Source organism: Corvus cornix, chromosome 5, assembly GCF_000738735.6.
Source record: "Corvus cornix cornix isolate S_Up_H32 chromosome 5, ASM73873v5, whole genome shotgun sequence".
Taxonomy (NCBI): domain Eukaryota; kingdom Metazoa; phylum Chordata; class Aves; order Passeriformes; family Corvidae; genus Corvus; species Corvus cornix.
Genome location: NC_046335.1, coordinates 48,783,552 through 48,805,214, shown reverse-complemented (window position 1 = coordinate 48,805,214; position 21,663 = coordinate 48,783,552). Strand labels below are relative to the sequence as shown.

Genomic DNA, 21,663 nt, shown 5'->3' with positions numbered 1-21,663 from the left:
TATAAAGTTAGCTCACCATATTCAAATGTAATTATTTGTTTCACTCTGAGATCAGCTAAAGAGAATATTTTATTCTACTCATTATTCTGCTCTCTCCTTTGTAGCCAGTGGGAAGCAGGACAAGGATTAATTGCATGTCAGAGAGTCTCTTGTTCTGAGCAACAAGAGATCATTGATGGTCTTGAACTCTGGTTTCATTCCTATATACTTGATGATCATTACTCCTTTAACTGTACAAATATAAATACAATTAATAACACTGTCAACCAACACATTTCATACATTTGTGTATTTTTTGAAATTTCTTGGTCAATGTAACAACAGGTAGCATTTGTTGTTCAAAACTGTGGTATGCTTTTCACTGATTCCTTTTTTAAAAGACATCTGTTCTCAGAAGTTGGTTAATGCCTGTATCTTTACCATGAGAATTCAAAGTGAAAGGCTGCTATGTTTAACATAGTTCATCTTCAAAACAGTGGCATGAAACCACCATGTGACAGTATCTGATTGAAGAAAGCAGCCTTTGACCTCATGGCAAGGCTTGTACCCAGTGGAAGCTTGGGTGGAATGTGGGGCTACGGTGTTCCAGCTGTGGGACCTGCTTCCAGCAATGTCCCACACAGGTTAGCTGCTCCACACACCTGTTTTCCCCTGGGTGTGAACAGGGACAAATATCCTGACCCTCATAATCAGGTATAATTGAGGGAGCATAATGCAGAAGGGCTAAGCAACATGTTCCAAGGCTCATGCAAACCTAAGGAGCCAGGTTTAGGTTACCAGTCAGTAGATAAGGTGACACGTTATCCTAAAATCTGTGTCTTTGCATTCAGGGTACTTTTTTCCATCAGTATCTCTTTCTTTTTCAGTCAGCAGTCTCTTAGTTTCTCAGATGTCGCTCTCTTTCTTTTTCAGACAGATCAGCAATGTGGTTTTGAGGCAAATATCCAGATTGTTTTTATTTGCTGCTCTTTGGTTCATAGCCAGAGCAGTCTCAGAGTACATGCACCTGGAACCCCTTTCAGTGAATCAGCATGGGAAGATGTACTCTAGGAGCATGCCTAATTTGCTGTAGTTGTTGATGGATGCTGACTTGACAGGACCAGACTAAAGCTAGTCCAAAGTCAGTTCTCTGAAATGCAAATAGTGTGTGTGTTGCGTCCTCACTACCAATTTCTTTGCCCTACAGATGTGCTCCTGCTTGCTAATGTATCAACAGCATGAGAAAGTCACACATACCACAGCAAGCGTGGTTTTACTGTATGTAGGGATCAGGAGACACAGTCACTGACAGGGGAACAACGAAGTTCATCAGGGCTGAAAACAGCTAGGACATAAATAATTTAATTTGCAAAATGGTGGAGCAAATATCTACAGTTCTCTGCAGCCACCATCAGGTCACCCATGTAGACGTCATCATTCCCAAGGTATTATCCCACTATTTCAGGACTCCAGTAGTAGCTAAATCACGCCATCCTCTGTAAGAGTACCTTTGTGTTTGGACTTCAACAGCACAGATCTAATCAGTGATGCTGGGATCAAACCAGGTCCTTTGTGGCATAAAAGGGATGGACAATTTGCTCTGGAACAAACCTTTGTGTGCTGTCCTTTTGGGCTCTAAATCAGAGCATGGTCTTTGATAGTGTTAGATCTGTGCTGGGGAAACATTTTTCATCCAGGCTTCAGTATTTTGTGTTTCACTTCTATAACTGTAACTTGTGACTGTAACACCGAACAGGTGTTTGAAGCAAAAGGAGAACAAAAAGCCTGGCACCCCTCTGTGCAGACAAGCCAGATGCCCTTCAGAAGTCGCAAAAAATATTATTGTAGTTTGTCTTCCTGATCTCCTTCAAGCCCCTGTGGGAGTTCACCGGAGGCATCAGCAATAACAAAGAATCCTTAAAATGAATTGTAACAGCCAAGGAGACTTTTTTGCTTGATCACAAATGGAGCCAGAAGATGAATTTCAGAGAGGAGAGCAGGAAAGAAGCTGTGAGAAGTTCCATAATTTATTAGAGATGAGCTGGCTGCAAGAGTGAGTCAAGAGTCAGGCAAAATTAAAAGGGTCAACAATGAGAATCAACACATCCTGGGAAGCAACTGCAAGCTTGGGAATATGATACAGTGTTATTACAAAGCCACTAATAGAGCTGATTTGTGACTCTCTGGCCTGACCTCCAGATCAATAGTATACATCGAGTGTCAGGAACTAGATTCAATCATCTGTAAGTCAAAATGCCCCTCTCTGGAGAGAATGAAGTAGTAAACAAATTGGAATTAGGCTGTGATTTCCATCTGTCTAGATCCAGATCTATCTATGGACGGAGTATTGATCAGTCAATACATAACTAAATATGTGTGGAGAGATTGGTACTGGCCCATATGAAGATCTGTGTGTCTATGTTTATGAGTCTGATAGGAGAACCTTTTATAGAGATACATCAGTTGTATTGGGTTTGCATGGCCAAGCTTTTGGTAGCATGGGGGCTACAGAGGTGGCTTCTGGGAGAAGCTGCTGGAAGGTTTCCCCATGTCCAGCAGAGCCAGTCCCTGGCAATTCAGAGGCAGAAGTGCTGCTGGCCAAGGCTGGGCCAATTAGAAACGGTGGTAACACCTCTGTGATAGCATATTTTAGAAAAAGAGGGAAAAAAAGTGATTGCACAGTTGTAATTGTGACCAGAGAAGAGCAGGGTGAGAACATGTGAGAAGAACAACTCTGCAGACACCAAGGTCAGTGGAAAAGGAGGAGGAGGAGGTGCTCCTGGTGCCAGAGCTGAGATTCCTCTGCAGCCCATGGTAAAGACCATGCTGAAGCAGCTGTGCCTTGGCAGCTCATGGAGGTCCACAGAGATGCAGAGATCCCACTACACATCAGAGCAGGCGGATGCCTGAGAGGAGGCTGTGACCCTGTGGGAGGCCCATGGAGAGAGGAACCCACACTGGAGCATCTTCATGAAGGACCCCATGGAAGAGTGACCCACACTGCAGCAGTTTGGGGAGGACTGTTGCCCATGGGATGGACTCGTGTTGCAGCCATGCTAGAACTTAATTTATATACATATTTATATGGTCAGATTGAATGGGACTCTGATCAACCTGACATAGTTGAGGATGTCCCCGCTCACTGCAGGGGGGTTGGACTGGCTGACCTTTAAAGATCCTTCCCAACCCAAACTGTGCTATGACTCTACTCATGGATATGTTTACATATGCATCAATGTTTTTGTTTAATCCTTTGAGACTTTGTAACAGCTAGCTTGCTTTGTAATTAGCTTGAAATCTGACCAACAACAAGGGCTATTGGGATGTTTTTGAATACCAAATTGCTTTTATGTCATGTCTTATCGAGGGTTTTGAAATCTAGCCCAGATTTCACTGGACAATTTGTCAGATCCTGGATATCTCGGCTGCTTTCCAGATCGCTGCTAGCTGCAGAAGGAGCCCTGCTCACCAGATCAGCTCAGCATGTTGAGCTATTCTCCAGGATGATACTTGCAGTTAGTTACTGGCCAGGCCTATGGGAGCAAATCAACGGCAGCCAAACTCTTTGATCTATTTTTTACACCAAAGCCATAATGGCAGCATTCAGCTTAGTTTGCTGGCTTAGACATTTGGAGGAAAACAAAACAGGTCAATGGTGCTTGATGTGAACAGGCCTCAGCTGGACAGTAAGAAATTAAGAACATGGGTAGTCACAACTAAACATCATTTGACTCCAGCTGCAGTAAGACCTACATATCTGGAACAGTTTTACTTCCCAACACAGACCTTAATTTAGGATTCTTGAAGGAGACCCCTTGAGACAGAAGTTCACATGGGTGAGGCTGCAGGGTAGGGAAGGTAAGGTCTGCCCTAGAAGTCTTGTTTAAAAGATACCTAAGATCACAAATGATTTCTCTGGAATGAGGTCTGGGGTGAAGTAGTTGAAATGGTGTTGTATTCAGATTCCTGAAAAGCACACTTGAGGTTAAGTTTGTAGAAAGCAGGGCACCATCCAAGCATCTGATAGGCTGGATAGAGAAAATAAACCAGGTAAGAGTATCTGTGATCTTTTATCTTGCTACCGGCAGGTCTTTAAAGCTGCCTCCAAAGCCTCTGCTACAAGCTCCTGCTGGAAGCTTTTTCCTGAAAGTTCAAAATCTCAGTTGCAGGATCATCAGAGCTGTGAGGGGCTCACAAGCGCTTTGGAGGCTTGGCCCAGGGGTTAAACTTCTAGTCAGATAGCCTCCTTGCTGCAACCCAAGCCCAAATGTGGGTATGTGAAAGCCTTCTGACCACAGTGCGTGGGTAAAGAAAGACTTGCAGGTTATTTACTTACTCCATCTTCTGCAGTGCTGTTCCAGGCAGGGATCACGGCACTAACATGGCCAACATCCATCATTCATAGAAATGTCTCCTCAGATGAGCTCAAGGCCTAGGGTCTATTGCAGACAGGAACAACACAGCAGAAAAGGAGATGGAATTAACAGCAGCAGGAGTTAAACAAGACCTTAGAATTGTGTTATCTGCCCGCCTCAGCACCAGACTGATAAGAAGGATAGGAGCTGGCCTCTGATACTGTACAGTGCATATATTAGCCAGGAGAAAAGTTCTTGCTAGCAAACCACTCAGGAAAAATTACCTCTGCTAACAGAGACAGAAAAAAACCAAAATGCCCCAGCCAGAAACATCATCCCAGTAGGGAACACACTAACAGACAGGAGCTACCACAGTAAACAGAAGCACAGTCTGCAGTATCAAAACATTGTGGCATCCTGCTCCTTTTGATGCTTGCCCACTGCCAGCTGCGAAGTCTTCACGCTGCTGCTTTTATGCTCTGCAATGTGACATGAAGCTCTTCACAAAGCAGATACTCCCTGTACCTCTTACTAGGTCCCAGCTTTCAGCAGTAATCAGTCGCTGGAAATTTTCCTCTACCTTTTGCCACAAGAGGACTCCAGTCTCCAGTGGCTCCCGGGGACATGTTTGTGGTTTTTCTAACTAAGTTCTCCAGAGACCTGTTCCAGCAAACTAGCAATTAGGATCCTGGTTTAGCAGCAGCTCTGTTTTCCAAAATGTAAAATGAACAAACATGTTTTTTTCAGAGCTCTAAACAGACAGACTACTATTGGTTAATATTACTGTACCAAATATTACTGTATCCTGCAGCCGCAGGGAGGAGAGGAGAGAAGATCTAACAGGTAGCAATTGTGCAGCAAGATTGATTTCTTTAATTATTTTACAAACTCTTTTACAGACTTTTTTCTTCATAGTCTAATTGGACAAAGGATCAGTCACCCCCTGGGTGGACTGGCTAGAAATCCTAAACATCCATTGTCAAAATATTTTTCTACTGTACCATAAACATAGTTCTACAAGGTCGCAGGTGTTCATAGTTTATAGAACTTCTGCTAAGCTCTTCATGAGAGAGAAAAGTATCCCACGGGCTTAGAAAGAAGCAAGAAAATTCTTGCTAGCAGCATTTTTGTATCCACAGGTTAACAAGAAAGTCCTGCTCTGTCCAGATATGGCATTGAATGTTTTCGCTAAGGAACATTGCACTGGAAAACACTTGTGGGTAAAACTGATCTTTTCCTTATCATTAATTGTATACAGCTGTGTTGAAGCTTATGGCTAATCACAAAGACCCGTGTTTAATAACATTTTTTTAAACTCATTTGTTTTAAAGCTTCCTGCTTCTTATCTCACTATGTGCCATAAGCTCAAGGGCAAGTATCTTACAATGCTAACAACCGTTCATATGATGTCTGATTAATGTGGTTATGGCTGTAGAGCCAGTGTAAGTAATTATAATGATAGGAATATGATCCTCTCCATTTTCATTTTAATAGAGGCCAATAAATATATCTTGTGGCTTTAATGGTATTTAACTATCTCTCTAGCCATGAACGGGAGCTTGTAGAACTATCGTAGATATGTTGTGAGATGCAGGAAAGCATAAAATGCAAGTCTGCTGGACTCTACAAAATGAATATGAGTTTATAGTTCACACAGGTGGGGTCTGAGCTCTGTTGGGGGAAAGAGGAGCTCATTCAGCAGTTGTGAAAGGTGGAGGATCTGAAAAGGAAGATGCACGGGAAAGCACTGCTACCATTTCCTAGGCAGGCTGCTGACCTGAGAGAACTGAGTGATGTCTGTTGCTGCAGCTCACCTCCCTGTCTGCATTTACCACAGTTTTTAGACAACACTGATACTGTGTTGTTGCACATCTCTAAGGGTTGTCATAAAAAGACAGGAGATAACTGCTTTCCAGTGTTCTGACTATCAAAGTCTTTGAGTTGCATTATTGGATTGTAAGGACTGGAGTAAACAGTTGAAACACCCTGACTTGACTCTCCCAGCACTAGAATTAAAGCTTACTGTGCTTTGCTGCTTTTGTCACCCTTGTTTATGATAGAATTCAGACCAGTTTACAAGCCCTTTTAGGACAGAGCTATATTGCTGTGGTGGGAACGTTAAGTGTTGCAAACACCGGCAAATGCCCAAAGGAAATAACACAGCTGCAAACCCCCTAAAAGGAACACTGATTTCTTGCAAAGGCGAGCTGAAGCCAGAAGGGTCCTCAGCTCTAACTGCAAGGTACATCCATCAGAGAGCTTTTGTCAAAGGGATATATCGTATCTGGGGGACACTGAAGAATTAGCTTTAAGCTAGGGAGCTCAGGTGGCGTTAGGACACAGCAAAGCTCACCCCAAGTGCAGGGCTGGGTTATGAGCTCTGTACTCCACATCTACCCACTCAGGGTTTTATGCACAGCTCAGGTGTATCTGCATGGACTGCAGACAGCACATAACCAGGAGATGTGTCCTCTGAATGCTTGTTAACGGAACAGACACTAGAGGGCTGTGAAAAATGGTCTTTAAAAATATTAGTGTTTGCCTTGTTTGGTCCCCCCATTTCTGTGGGGGACTTATAAAGGGGTAACAGGTCCAGGTCCCAGCTTTGACAGACAGACAGGCAAGTGATGGATTGCTCTAAACCAGAGTCAGAGGACCCATCTGGTGCAAGGCCTGAAGACACAGCAAATGCAAGTTCAGGGCTCCCTGGACCGTAAGAAATGCTGTGGCTGCATGATGCAAAGCATCAGTCTGAGGTAAATTTTCTCTGGTGGTCCAGTTTACAGACAAAATATTGACAATTTAACTGACAAGCATTGCTCTGTGTATCCATGTCACTAATGCCACACGCACTGTCCTAGAGCACATAGGAAAACATAATGTATTATTATTTTTATGGGGGTCTCTAAGTTTTGACAGAAATAATTTTGGACGCTCAGTTTTTTATCAAATGAGTGGTGTGTGGCAATGTGGCAGTGAACAGAAGAAACACTAGTAATCATGGAATGACTGCCTGATAAGAAAATAATTTAGTAGAAATCTTTCACCAAAGCACTTTTAGAAGGGTTTTAAAAAAACGTTTAAAATGGAAATCCCTGGGAAGTGAACTCTAAGTCCCACTGAGGTTCATGTAGGATGCTAAAAACTGTAGATCTCTGTACCAAACTAGCCGAGAAGCCACGGTGGGACAAAGCCAGTCTGGAGACAGACAGCCGGACCAATGTCAAGTCCATGGTTTAGTTAGAAAGACATTTGTACCAGACAAGGTGCTGGCAAACTACCTGGCTGCATTTGAATGTTCCAACTCTAAAAGCAGAAGGGTAAAGGGAGTGGAGGACACAGAAAGGATCCCAGTGTGGCCTGGAACGGACAGGACAGGAGGCAGCAGGGAGAGTGAGAAGGCAGTATGAGGCAGGGGGAGCTGCTTTGCTCTCTAAGAGGGTGGCTCAACCTGGCAGTTCCCAGGATGATGAGAGGCCTTGGCATCTCTATGCAGTGCCCTGCCCCATTGCACAGTACAGGCTTGCCCACAGGGTGAAGTTTTGGTGAGGATTAAGTCAAAATCCTGACTAACTTGAAGGAAGCTGGAATCATGACAACTCTCCACACCTTATGGATGATGGCAGAAATCACAACAAATACAGGTGAACTTAAAATCACCTGCCCTATGCAAGTGATTCAGGGGCTTATTTACAGGGTAGAGAAGGGCTATGGTGACTCCTGAATAGCAGGGACAGCTTAGGGTGTGTGAGCTGTTCATAGTTTATGATCTGTTCATAGTTCTGCTTTGTACAAGAACTTCCAGGAAAGAGCAAAAATGGATGGTGACTTCTCCTTCCAGCACCATGCTCTACTCCTAGCTAGGTATAGCTCATTAGGAGAAAATCATCTACCTCTACTGCATTAGGTAAATGGATATCAGTGGTGCAGGGTGAAGCCTTGTAGTCCGTGCATGGGCTGGAGTTGGCTGGAGGCAGTGAGCAAGAGAAATTGTGCCCTGGTCCAAGCTGAGCTTGCAGCTTTGGGTGAATTCAGGATTTTTCATTAAGATTTGGGAGACCTTTTCAAGTAATGAGTTGCTGGTTTTTAGCACTGGAAGCTGGCTTCCTGGGTAGTATGAGGAACATCAGAGCTAGTGGTCTTTGTCTTGGTTCAGAGGCTACACATACTAAAAAGAAAAAAGAGCTGGCTTTTTCTGTGAAGGGTGGGGTAGCAGAGCACTTCAGGCACATGATTTGAGGCTTCTGGTTTCAGGAGCATGAGTCTGAGCTTCATGCTGTATTTTGCACCAAAGCTTCAGCTGTACTTGGGTGATTCAGACTTTAGTGATGCATATCAGACTCATGTTGCTCACATTATCCCTTCATGTGATTTTGGTTTCAGAAAGTTTGGGTGCCTTTTAACTCTGCTACCCCTTTTCCCATGGAGATGAAGGCGGTGTGAAGTCCTGCTTGGCTTCCTGTTTTTGGTCCAGTGCTGAACCGTGGGACTCACAGAGTGAAGGCGAGAGGAAGCAGCAGTTAAATGCGTGTGGCTGGGTCGTTTTCTGCCGTGATGCTTTACCAGATACCCTGCTGCCTGTAAAGTCATGCCTCCCCCGAAGGGCAGGCGGGCTGCGGCCAGGGATGCGATGATTGGACTGTCCTCCTCGTCTGGAGGAGCTTAGGGGTCCGTGCTTGCCATGGGATTGATTTTTCGCTCTGGATGCACAGGCGAAGCTGGGAGCGTGCCCAGCTGCGTGTCAGGGCTGCATACTGCACGGGCGCCTTTGAGCCACGGCGTCGGCGTGTGGCTGGATGCTGAGACAAACTGCTCCTGCAGCTGCAGGGCTTCGCCGTGGTGATTCCCCCAGGTTGGCTTTTCTCCATTATCTTGCGCGTGGCGTCAGTGAACCCCAGGGATGGCTTGCTGCCTGCTGGCCGGGGGGTCCGCCTGATTCTTGTTTAGGAGGTTGGTGGTTTTGCTTTATTTACTCTGCCTTGGCTTCTGGCTCTCCCTGTGCCGAGGAGAAGAAAGAAACAAACTGCGGGGAGTGTGGGGGGGAATAACAAACTGAAGGGAGCCGAGCTCCGGCCGGGAGAGGCCGGGGAGCTCCCCGGGGGCGCTCCCGCGGGGAGCCGAGCACCGCGCCAGCTCCGCGCCGCGCCGATCCCGCCCGGATTTTGCACGTTTCCTTTCCTTTTTTTCCCCCCCTCCGCTCCGTTTTTATTTTTTTTCTCCCTCTATTTTTCTTCTCCATTCCCCCCTCTCTTCCCTCCCTCTCTCCTAGCGTGGTTGGATCAGTCTTTTGGTATTTCCTGCCGCCGCCTCCCCCGAGCAGCTGTCCGGCCGCGGCCCGGCGCTGCGCGCTTTCCGTGCCGCCGGGCAGCGAGCGGCTCGGCGGGGCCCACGCGTGTCCCCGCTCCCGTCCCACGCGTGTCCCGGCGATGCGGCGGCGGCGGCGGGGCGCGGCGTGCTGAGGGCGGCACCGCGCGGGGGCTCGGCCGCCCCGGCCAGGTAAGACGCGCCGGGCTTCCCCCTGCCCCCAAAGCCACGTCCTCCCCCGAACCCCCCAAAGCCATCCTCCCCGAAATACTCTATAAAAGCATATGCCACCCCCCGCCCTAAATTATCCCAATAAATCCATTCCCCCGCCTCCCGTGCTAGCTGTTCTTCTTGTACCCCGCGCTGCCAGGTTGCCTGTTTTTAAGTATAACGTGGTACCCCAGCGTCGTCTTGCGAGCGGCGTGATTTTGGTGAGGGCCTGAGCGCTGGGAGGGTAACCCTGCCGCCTCTGCCCGTGCTTTGTGCCCAGGTTGTGCGTCGCCGTTTCTACGTGTGCCTTTTGGGGTTTGGCGATGGGAGCTGTGGGGTGACCCCCCTGCCCCCCGACATTTCGGCATGGCAGGGCTGGGGGGCCAGCAAGAGGCCGGTGTGGCGTGTGGATGGCGTGCTGTCAAGGAGACCTGATTTCTTTAGACATGTGGGAATATCTGGTAGGTGGAACGCATTTTTAATGTACTTCTTCCAGCATGGTGAGGAACTAGTAAGGAGACCGCACTGTTACTACTTGGCTACATTTAATTGACAATAGTAATTACCCTTCCTATAGGCGCTTTGACAGATACCACAGTGGAGACCAGAAGCATCGCTATCTAAAAACCAGATTTTGGAAAGCTTCGTTTGGAAATGCTTTTAGCTTGCACTAAGTGAAGCAAGGCAGCATTCCTAGAGAAATAAAAATATAAGCACGTGCAACTGTCTGCTGGATCAGAAACCGTATTTTTCAAGTGCTATGCAAACCTAAAGTGTTGTAGTGTGAAACAATTCTTTAACATAAGTGAGGGGGAAAGTTCTTTAAACTGTGTAGTCACCTCATTTCATCCAGCTGCAGCAGTATCTTTGTTGTCAAAATATTCCTTCCCCCTCCTTGCACTGATGTACGAGATAACAACAGTATTCAGCAATGTCTGTACAGCAGAGAACAGCCACTGCATTGGATGTGTCCCCAGCTGCCACCTTTCCTCCTTGGCAGCAAGTTTCCAAAGCGGTGTGAGTGGGGAGGGAGAGACAGAAGCCTCAAGCCAGGCTTTGTGTGTGGTAAGTTCTCTTGCCAGAAGAGAAGAATGGGTGTTCTCGGCTGGGCAGCTCCTAGTGGGATGGGAGGTGACCCTGGGAGTGTCCCCATCCCGGCCGGGCAAGCAGGGGGACAGCTGAGCTGGGCTGAAAGGGCGTGGGGGCAGCAAGGGAGTCAGTTTCAGCTCCAGGGGTTACTTTGTGGCACTATTGATGGAGGTACAGACAGCAGTTCTCTGATTCCAGGGAGAAAATGCAGGCCATAGTCCTGCCCACCGCCTATTTTGGTTTGAAGTGGACAAAGTGAACCTAAGGAATGATTTAATCATGGTGATGCATGAAAGTAACTGAAAGGCGGATTTACTGCTCTAATCTTTTCATGGTGCTTAATTTAATTTTCATGTGCTTTATTGCAAAACTGATTCATCAGGTGAGTGGGAGGGAGGCTTGTACAGTACAGGTGGTTCAGTTTCCATTGCTGGATTAGATATTTAGCAAGGTGCTTTCTTGGCTACAGCAGGAGCAAAATGGCTCTCTGATACAGTGCTGTGGTTTGGAACCCAGGATATCTCTAAGGGAAGGTCCTTCCTATAATCTGTAAAGTGCAGTGTTTGAAATCAGTGTGCCGTGCTCAGAGCAAAACTGAGACCCGACTAATTCTTATTATGTTCATAGATCATAAAAATTTTGGTTACGCTAATCTGAATTGGGTTAGACTCACTTCATGTCCCAGAGAGCTGTTACCTGCTGGAGGCAATTGTGAGATTGTCAGTGTTGCCAGTGCTGCCAGTGCTGAAGGTCTTTTAGTGCTGGATCTGGGGCTGAAGAGGTAAAAATGAAACTGCCCTGAAGTGTGTCAGCAGGGCCCTGCTGCTTCCGAGCTGCGGAGCACAGACCCCCCTGTGCAACTGCACAGGTTTGTGCTATTTGATCTCCTGTTTTATTTGGGGGAAAAGCTGCATTTAGTGTTTTTTCTCCTGACGTCCCTGCCTTTGGAGCATTAATAGCACAGTGTTTTCTCAACCAGAAAGGCTGCTCCTCACGCCTCCGCTCCTCAACATGAGATGTCTCTGGCAGCACATTGTAGGTGTTTGTGCATGCCTGCTGTGGTTACTAAGGTAAAGGAAACACAAGAAGCAGCTGAGGGAATGGGAACAATCCAAATGCCAAATACACACGAGTTTGGGCAGGAATGACGGTGACCTGCTCTGCCAGCATGTCTCAGTGTGGGTCTGGGCTTGCTCACTCCTCATGGAGGCTCCTGACTGTCATTGTGTTTATGCTGTGCTTTGGAGCACCAGGCGTCTGAGACAGAGCAAACTCCTCCCAGGTGGTGCTCAGCCCTCATTTTGGAGCTGTGTGGTTGTGGTGCATTTAATTGTACAGGGCTGTGTCCAAATCACAGGTTCTGCCTTCATCCCAGCTCCTCCCCACCACTGTGGCTCTTTCTGGTCATGCAATGAAGGAGGAAGGAGACAACCATCCTGAAAAACACCCTTTTGATAAACAGCTGCTGAGCCTCTGTGGAGGACTAAGGAGCAGTGTACAAACTGCCCAGGGTTTCCACATTTTTTAATTATTGAAATACTCTTTCTCTGCTCAAGGCGTGGGAGTGTTGTGCTTGCATCAGGTGGCTCCAGGAACTGTATATGCATCTGTGTAATACAAAAAGATCAAGGGACAAGAAGGGAATATTCTGCAAAATTGGAAGCAGCTAACAGCAGGCTAGTAAGAGTTACTTGTAAATGGTTTCTGTCCATCACAGAAGGGGAGTGATGTGAAAGGGGGATTTTTTTTTTTTTAGGTTAGAATAGTCCAGCTGCTTGTGTGGTGGTGCTTTTTAATTTCTTTCAAGCTGCATAAAAACCATGGGCATATCCCTTGTTCTTTAGTCTCAGAGTTTATAGAGCTACAGTTGAAATTGTGCCATTTTTTCCTTTGCACTCCTTTCGGATTGAAGGATTTATATGTGTATAAATCAAAGTCTGAATTGAAAAGGCTCAGTTCTCCTCTTTGTTTAATAAACAGACAGCTGTATACCTGGGCTTTCTTTTTGCAATGTGTCACTGAGGTCTGTGCTCTGTTCCAATATCAATAACTTTACCGTGCTGGCAATCTTCTTGATAGTAGTTTTTCTATGTGTTTTGTTAAACTCCATGCCAAGCTTCAACTTATTGGGAATTGACTGCAGGGCTTTATGAGTTTGAGTGTTTTGGCAACCCAGTTTGCATGATTATAGCATCAGAGAAAAATTAACCCGCTAAAGGCAAGAGAGAAATACTCACATCCTTAATAAACTGGGACGTGTGCAGGTCTCCTTGGAGGGGGGGAGGGGGGGAATCAACATGGAGCCTGCCTGCTTCATCCTATCTGATCTGTCAGTGAATCAATCAATGTGAAATTGTACCCCCAAGGAATAATGTAATAGCTATTTTATGTGTATTCCCAAACTGGAATGCTACTGTAGTAGACTCCTGAAGGGTGTGCTGTCTAAATCGATCAGCAGAGGCCGAGATAAAAGCAGACGTGCTGCTTATCTATCAGATGTGGCAGAGAGGCATCGAGGGATGAAATGTCTCGTTCTGTGTTGAGTGGAAAGCTTAAATGTGAACTTGGTCCTTCTGCATCCCAGCACTTCAGGCACAAAAGCTGTGTCCTGCTAGCTCTCCTTCAGTTTTCTCTCGGCAAAATCATGAGATTGCTCTAAAAAGCACTTTAATTGTCATGCTAATGAATTTTGTTCCAGACAACTGTTGTAGTGTCATTGTTCCTTCCGACCTGCAGTACTGCAGAAACAGCTTGGCTTTTGTTATCTGTGTTGTTTGATGCCAGTTAAGAGTGCAAAGCCTATGCTAGGATTGCTTTGTTGAATTGATTTGCTCTTTTCTCAGATAAAAATGATGGGGAATTCTCTCCACGCAGCAATATATAGCCACGTCCCAGTAAGGAGACGAAGGAAATTCTACTCCATTGCATGGTGTGGGTAACTGTTGATCATTGTGGGTAATCTTGGCAGAATGAAAAGAACCATTTAAATTTTTTTTTGTTATTGTTTTGATATTTTTGTACTTTCTCTTTTTGGTATGACTTCAGCATCAGGAGAGAATCACTTTTATGTAGTAGTAGGAGGTCACCAAGGCTTTTATACACTTTATCAAACATTGCACAGCTCATTCGGGGAGCTGCTGCTGGCTCATCTGTAAAACCCCTGAAATGTGAATGTGAAATTGCTACTGGAATTAATGCTCTGTCAGGGTGATTATTCTGGCAAGCTCCTGGCATGGATGCAAATAAATGAGATTTCCATTTTATAAGGTGAATCTTTCTGTCTTTTCTTGCTGTGTTGCCTCGAAAAAGAACCTCATGCACTGCTGTAAGCCTGACAGTTGCTGATGCAGTGAATTATTTTTTTTTCCCTTACCCTACTAAGGAAAGTAATCTGGATTTGCAGATCATTTCATGACCTTTTCTTTCATATGTGGGTCAAAGACAGTTCAGGTCTAAGCAATTTTTTTTTTTTTTGTAAATTTGTAAATCCTTACTTGGACTATGAAGGCTTTCAGTGAGCACTGAATGCACTGTACAAATTACAGCGCTAGTGGGCAAGGCAGTAATTTAAACTGCCTTCCATGGAGTTCTGTTATTGTCAGTCTAGAGCAGGACACAGGTGTGTTAGATATGAAATACACAGTCTTTGTATTTTACAGTTTCCTTTATAGTAGATTTCCTTCTTTCCATTTAACATCTGTCATTTGGCCCAGCCTCCTTGTCTTGCTCTGACTTTGTAACCTTTCTCATTGAAGAGGAGATCTAATTTGATAAGAATGTGTATAATCATGTATAAGATTGTTTTGTTTTGTTTTAATTCAGGTTCAGTGGATGCAAATGAGGCCCAATTTCTTGGTTGTTGAGGAGGTTTTTTGGGGTTGTGGGTTTTGGTTTGGTTTGGTTGTTTTGGGGTTTTTTTGACTGACGAGCCACCCAGGCTTTGTTGCCTGTAATCAAACTGCTGTTACTGCCTGAATTTCTCTCTGGACTCCAGGTCATGGGACGCACCTTGGCACACCTGCACTCATTTTTTAATACCTGCACTCATTTATTCATACACCTATGCATTGCAGTAGACTTGGAGGAGCTCCACTTGTGGACAGGGCTGGAGGCTGTGTAAACCAAGCCTAGACTGTCAGGCATCTAACCTAGTTTTTCCCAAGCTGGTGTTCAAGTTCTGTCATGTGGAATCCCTCAGCGTAGGTGCTGAAAGCTTTCTTTTCCAAGAGGGTGAGGTGCGCTGAGAAGCTGGGTGATCCCCTAGCCATGAGTATATCTGAGAAGTGTAGTGTAGGGTCTCTCATTTCTGAGTACCCTGAGAAGGTACATGGCCAGGGTGTGTCAATCACCTTTCCATGCCTTTTTCATCCTCTCTCTGCCTCGATTATGTGTTCTTTGGTCTTTGTTCAAGGTCTCTCATTGTAAATTCACACAATATTTAATGCAGCATTGTCTTGGATTCTGCTGGGCTGTTCTGCAATATAAATAAAAAGAACCTCATTATGTAAGCAAGATACTGAATAACTTGTCTAAATGAGCTAAGACAGTGGGTGCAACAGTGGCAGTTTTATTCTCTTTGAACAGGTGCATCCCCATGAGGAAATAAAAGGTAGGTAGGGACCAAGTTGAGAAATATTGAGCAACAACAGGCTGTGACTCAGAAGCAATTTAACCATATTAATCCCCACAGCACTAAAGGTTCCTTTTCCCAGAAATGCACAATATGCTGTTCTCTGCCATAAAGCTGTTGTTAGCTGACATCGCTGTGTTAACATAAGACTTGCTGTTACCCACAAGATGCACAGTTAGCAGAGAGCAGTTCCAGTGCTGGCTGCTAATTATTGCTAATGTTCCCCCAGTTGCTGAAAAACAATATATTAAAGATGTCTCCTGCTTAATATTTTATGCCTGATGGCTGGTATGCTTATGTTGTGTTAAAAATAATGCTTCTAGTATCACTCCAAGTATTATCAAGCCAGCATTTGATTTATTTAGGAGAACACAGAACAACCATTTACCAAAAGGCTCTCTTGAGTACCTGTTGTAGATGCTTCGTGTTTTTATTTTTTTTCAGAGTGGCAGTGTGGAAATTTATGGCTTTTGGTTTTGTTTATCGTGACCCTCTCAAAGTCTGTGTGTTTTCCCATTGACTTCATGGCAGCCAAGTCTTTTTATCCTGTATGTCTCTTGCAGAAATCAGATTAATGATGCATCATTAGCCAGAGAGAGCTTTTGCTGAAAGCACACAAAGGCAATAATTTACCTTGTGATTTTATAAAATGCAGATTTTTTCCCCCTCATATTAGAAAAGAAAAGTGTTGGGGTGAAGGCAAGTGAACAGAGAATTGGTGCTCGAGTACTATCTCTGCACTGCGAGAGGGACGCTGCGATATCATTAATGAGATTCTCCCATTTTCCCTTGGAGATGTGGTATTGAATTTAGAAATAGAATTTGAACAATTTTCCACTGAACATCTCACTTTTCTGCTCACTGAATAGCTACAAACCCTTATTGTTTAATAGCTAGCTTCACTTTTAACTGATAGAGTTTCATAGAGGTAAGATAATAGCTCTGAAAAAGTAAGACTTTTTCTAGACGCTATTTAATTTACCATAATTATATTGAGTGCTAAATTGAAGGAGGCTTTTCTAGTTAAGATGAGGATAATGAATAGTTGTGCATTATTACTGTAGCCATGATGGGGGAAGGAAGAAGTGAGTTAAGTTGTGCTCAAGACAGATAGAAAGAAAACCTGCCCCAATGTGGTCCTTAATAATTTATTTTCCCCTCTCTATTGCTGACTGCCAGGTTTTGCTAGAAGAGTTTTCTGCCCTTTGTACCTCAGGGATGCAGCAGTTCATGAAAGGAAACAGCAGGCACTCCAAGCGAAAATGACTGTGGAAATAGTGTGAAGAAGCAGATTGCACCCTCCAGCCAAGCCTGAAGCTACACAAGCAGGGGCACACACAGCAAATGCCATTGCAGCTCTGAAGGCACTGCAGTGGAGCATGGCTCCCCGGAGGCTCTGCTCCCTCCGTGCTTTGCCCACACTGCAGAGAAAGCCGTGGTTTGCTGCTCTTTTCTGCTTGGAGCAAGTTGCAACATCTTGAGTCCCTGGGCAGGTTGAGTGGGTGCACCCCAGCTCTCCGTGCCATCCGCCAGCACCCGCCTCTGCTGCTCTTCCCGTGCTGGAGCTGCGGCAGCTGGTGCTGTTGCTTCCCTCTGCCCCCCTTGTTTGAGAGCCTGAGCAGATCACAAGGTGTGCAGTTGTGTACCCCATGTAAAAACACACCAGCTCACTGTCTTGGCATATTTGATGCAACTGAGAATGGCTTATTTTATGCCACTTTTAAGGTGGAGCTGCTGTAAGCACAACCTGCCTCTCCATATGGATGAAAGTGATTTATTTGGGGCAGGCTTTCACTGTGTCTTTGGAAGTTGATGCCGTCCAAGGGGAAAACCAAAATATGTTCCCTCATTTATTCACCTCTGTACCCTGGGGTCTGAGACACCACTTCTGTGCAGTATTTCTTGCTGTCCTGGTAGGGCTCCTGCTAAGTTGATCCACAGGGACTTATCCCATACAAGCATTTATCTCCTGGGAGTTGCACTCGGGCCGTGCTCTTACCTCTCAAAGTCTATCAAGAGTACATGTGATTGTATTTGACACTTGTGATCTGGGCTAGATGTGAACCCCTGGGGAAAGGCAGTGTGTGAATTATTTAATCTCTTGAGCATTCCAGGCCCCTGTATAAAAAGCATTAAGCAATATGGGGCTTTTTCTTGCTTTAAGAGAAGGGCTGTGTCAGCCTTGCTTAAACTCTCAGAAAGCTGAGTACTTTGAGCACTAAACTTCATACCATTGTTCCAAATTCATTGGAGTGCAATTACGGGGCACCAATGTAAGCAGTGTTTGCTCCCAGGTGGACCAGAAATATTCCTGATAAACCTTCTGTTTTCTTCCCTTCTTTCCCTCCTTCCCTTCTCCAGTATTTTGGTTCTTCTGGATTGAGACAGGTTGAGGCAATGCAAGTAGGATAATTTTGTGGTTAGGGCATTTGGCTTTGAAATCAGAAGATCAGTGTTAGTCCCTGCTTCCATCACAGACCTCCTGTAGCTGTGGGGAGATTGCTTGCACCTCTGTGCCTCTGTCTGCACCAGAAAAATAGCAAAGTAAGTTTTGGGGTTGGGTTTTATTTATTTTCCTGTGTTGGCCTACAGGGCTCTGTTATGAGGGCACGGAGAGGGTCTGATCTCCTCTTGGGGCTATTTGGCATTGTCTGCTGGCTCAGATCCAGCCAGAGTATGCTTGTTTACTCTCTGGATAAAGCTACTAGGAAGCCTTCAGGTACAGCTTCTTTCTTTCTTTTTTTTTCACTACCATTCTTTTGTCATGCTTTTTGCTTTCATTTAACGTCAAAATTAAATGGTGAGTTAAGTAGTGTAGCTTTTAATAATGTGTAGAAAATGAGCTGAGCTGCACGCATAGATGGTGCCCATAGGAAGCCTGGAATTATTCCGTAGTGTTTTTAATGGGCAGTCCTACTGCGCTGTGAGCTGTTGGCTCCGTGAGGCTGTCTTAGATGAGGCTCCCAGTACTGTAAATATCTGAGCCACTTAGCTTTGAGTACCAGGAAACGAAACGGCACATGAAATAATAAAAAGGTTTATTTTACTGAAGTCTGCAAAACAGTACTTTCTTCAGGCTGATTTGGAAGTGGACCTTAGAAGAGTTAAGTGGAGAAGAAATGCAGTGTTTGGGGCTAGAAATGTTTAACAAGCAGCACGAGCTGCCCGCCGCTGGCTGCTCTGCTGCTTGATTACAGCGCAGAGAGGTGCAGGGCTCGGGCAGCTGGAGAAAGGCTCTGCAACGCTTGGCATGGTCATCTCCTAAGGTGCTTATCTGGTGAGAAAGAGGACTCAGGTAGGAAGGCTGGAGTTTGCTTTCTGGACAATGCAGCTTTTCTTTGCATCCTGGATTTTAAAGCCAGATGTATCAGTCCTATCCCAGTCATTTCACTTTGCGTCTGCCAGGATTTTAGCCTGGGATTTCTTAAATCTAGTAATTTTTGGTTGAGTTACAGCATTTTTCCTAAGGCAGGCAGTGCCTTTAAATTTCTGTTGGTGATTCTTTTGTGCTCTTCAGAAATGTGTGCAAATGGTAGTTTTCTTTACAGTAAAAGATATGTGCTTTCTCTCTAAATCTGGCATTTTTCTACCTTCTTTTTTTCCAGCTGACATCTTTTCCCTCTAAGTGATTGCAGGCTATGATCAGGTGATCCCTTAAATGTCTTTGATTAGTTAAGTAGGTTGAACATCTTAAGTCTCATTGCAGTTGATTTAAGACTTGGAGACAGCCTTATGGTTTTTTGCTGGGTCCTTTCCAATTTTTCATGCTGCCATACTTCAGGTAAGAATGAAGATCGCATGTGTTATGTCAGCAGTCATCTTGCAGCTGTCACATACAAAAGTAAGGCTGCATTCTGGCTCTTGCTCTTTTTGTTCCTTCCCCCCTTGTTTATGCTTCCAGGAACTGAGCAAGCCCTGTTCACCCACGGTATTGCACTTGGCATGCAGACTCTGTTAGTTATCTATATTTCTTTATAAATCAGAGCTGGTTTGGAAAGCTAAGGTATGTGTCTGGACAGAGAGGAGGGGGTGTTTTGGTCTGGTGTGTGGCAACACAAGGTTATTTATCATAGATTGTGCTCTCCGCACTTTAATAATCTGCTGACATTTTGCCAGTAATAAAAAGGTCAAGGAAGAAAAGTTGCTTCCTACAAATCATGGCATTTGATTGTTCTTGTTATTAAACAGAGCATGGTTTCCTTGCAACAAAATTTCAGCCATCCCCAGCTTTGTAGAAGACGAATTACCAGCGGGTACAAATGTATAAAAATGAGAAAGCAGCTTTCTTTTGATACTGCTGGTCCCTATTCCAGTGATTTGTCCTTTCCTGTAGCAGGGTATGGGGAAGATGCAAGAAAAAAAGTGTCCCTTGGATGTTGAATATAGTAGCAGAAAGAAATTATTAGAAGTTGATGCTTGAAAAATGAGATATTAAGTTGATTTAAAAGGCCAAAGTCATCCCCATAGTCTAGGGTTCACAAAAAGTTACATATTCCTAATTTTTAGGAATGGCTTTCTGTGTCACCTATTAAGAATGCTGTGTTATGTCCAAAGCACAGTAATTCAGGGAAACACAACATTGTATCCTTTTTTTTTGTCCTTTTGCTACAAACTTCCCTATTGATTTTTGTTCTCTGAGATGCCTCAGCTTGAAACTGCAGTGCTGTTTTTATTGTAACTCCACGTGGTGCTTTCTGATACAGAGATCACTCCGTTGGAGGCAAGGCTCTGGCTTAAATATAACAGTGGTGGTTGGGCACTGGATAAGCATCAGCAGTCAAGTTGGAGATGCTTGGACGCCATCCCTGATGGGGACCCTGGGTGGATGTGAGGGAGCTCAAAGGGAAAAGGTTACTGTTGGTGAGGGCAGCAGGCCCTGGGGGCAGGTTGGTGAGTGTTAGTGCTGTGAATTAGAGTCGTTTGTTAGTTTGCACAAGAAGCAGCAGAGCTGGTGTTTTTTTTTTTTTTTTTTTTACAGAAAGTGAACAAAAGTGTCTTGCAGGGGAGTGCCAGCTTGTTTCTCTTGTAGCAGGGCATTTGATGCTACCCTTCCCTAAAGCACCCCTGTAGATACCTAAGAATGCACGTCTAAAAAAGCTGAATTATAACAATTATATGGTCATGGTGGACAGAAGAATTATGTACTGCAGTTCTTGCTGCCAAATTCAAAATGAATTTGAATGTAAATCCTTTCAAAAAGGGGGTGTGTAGAAAGGTCTGTATTAGGGGGATACAGCTTTTGTAGTCTCTGTCAGAGAGTCAGTTTTTTTAGGTTTTTAGTCTAATTACATGGAAGTCCAGTGGGCAGAAGCTGCATATTTAGCTACCCAGGAATTCAATATTACTATTAATTGGTGTTGGAAACAAGCCACATCCACCTGAAATAGATTTATTTCAAAAAAATGCTGTTTTGCCATTTGAATTACTTCAGCCGGTTGAATTACTTCACTCTTGGGCAACTCGATGGGTTTTACTTTTTTACAGAGCCTTATATATGTTGGTCCTGGCCATGTGTGATGCACTGTAAAATGCTGAAATGTGCTGGAGCTGGAACAATCCATTGGCTGTGAGGGGGCTAAAGGACCATTTCCAGCTTCCTGCCATCCCAAGGAACATGGGGAATTGCATTCAGGCCTCCTTTTCTAGTTTTTTGTATTTAAATGTTTTAAAGGGTTGTGCAGGATAATGTAGTGTGTTTCTGTACTTGCTTTGTATCAAACAGACATGCTGCTCCTTTTCACCCAGCAGATGTGTGCAGAGTACCTAAGCAGACTTAAGAGAAAACCCCTAAGGGTTTGTATTTAGCACACAAACAACAAAATCTTCAGCTTTGCCTTTAAAGTAACTTTCTTAGGATGGCTTACGTCTGGAGCTCATTCTTTCCTCTCTATGCCCATTTCTACTGTAAGAAAGGATGCAGAAGGTTTCCCATGTGAAAGCATCCGGCGCTGCTCTGTTTGGGTTTGTGTACTCATCCTCCTGCTCTCTGGACTGTGTCTCTCACAGAATATAGTCATTTCCGCTCCTAAATTCTTTGTTTAATCAGCACTGGCAGGCTGAGAGATAAAGGTGGAAACTTTGAATGAGACTGGAGAA

The 21,663-nt window shown here is 44.7% G+C and overlaps 1 protein-coding gene across 8 annotated transcripts in view; it reads left to right on the top strand.

Moving 5' to 3' along the window:
* The window catches only part of OSBPL5 (oxysterol binding protein like 5), a 221,196-nt gene that overhangs the window by 35,420 nt on the left and 164,113 nt on the right, over window positions 1-21,663 (top strand). The window contains exon 1 of one of the 8 annotated variants that reach the window (XM_010394977.4): window positions 8,772-9,186. The exons of 3 other annotated variants lie outside the window; for them this stretch is intronic. Coding sequence is in view for 1 of the 5 variants with exons in the window: in XM_010394667.4 (XP_010392969.2) it covers window positions 10,259-10,309 (51 nt within the window). In the remaining 4 variants the exon portion in view is untranslated. Of the gene's footprint in view, window positions 1-8,771; window positions 9,187-9,219; window positions 9,285-9,760; window positions 9,831-10,092; window positions 10,310-18,088; window positions 18,112-21,663 lie in introns of those variants that run through there. 4 more of the 8 variants (XM_010395137.4, XM_010394887.4, XM_010394667.4 and 1 more) reach the window with 4 other exon arrangements.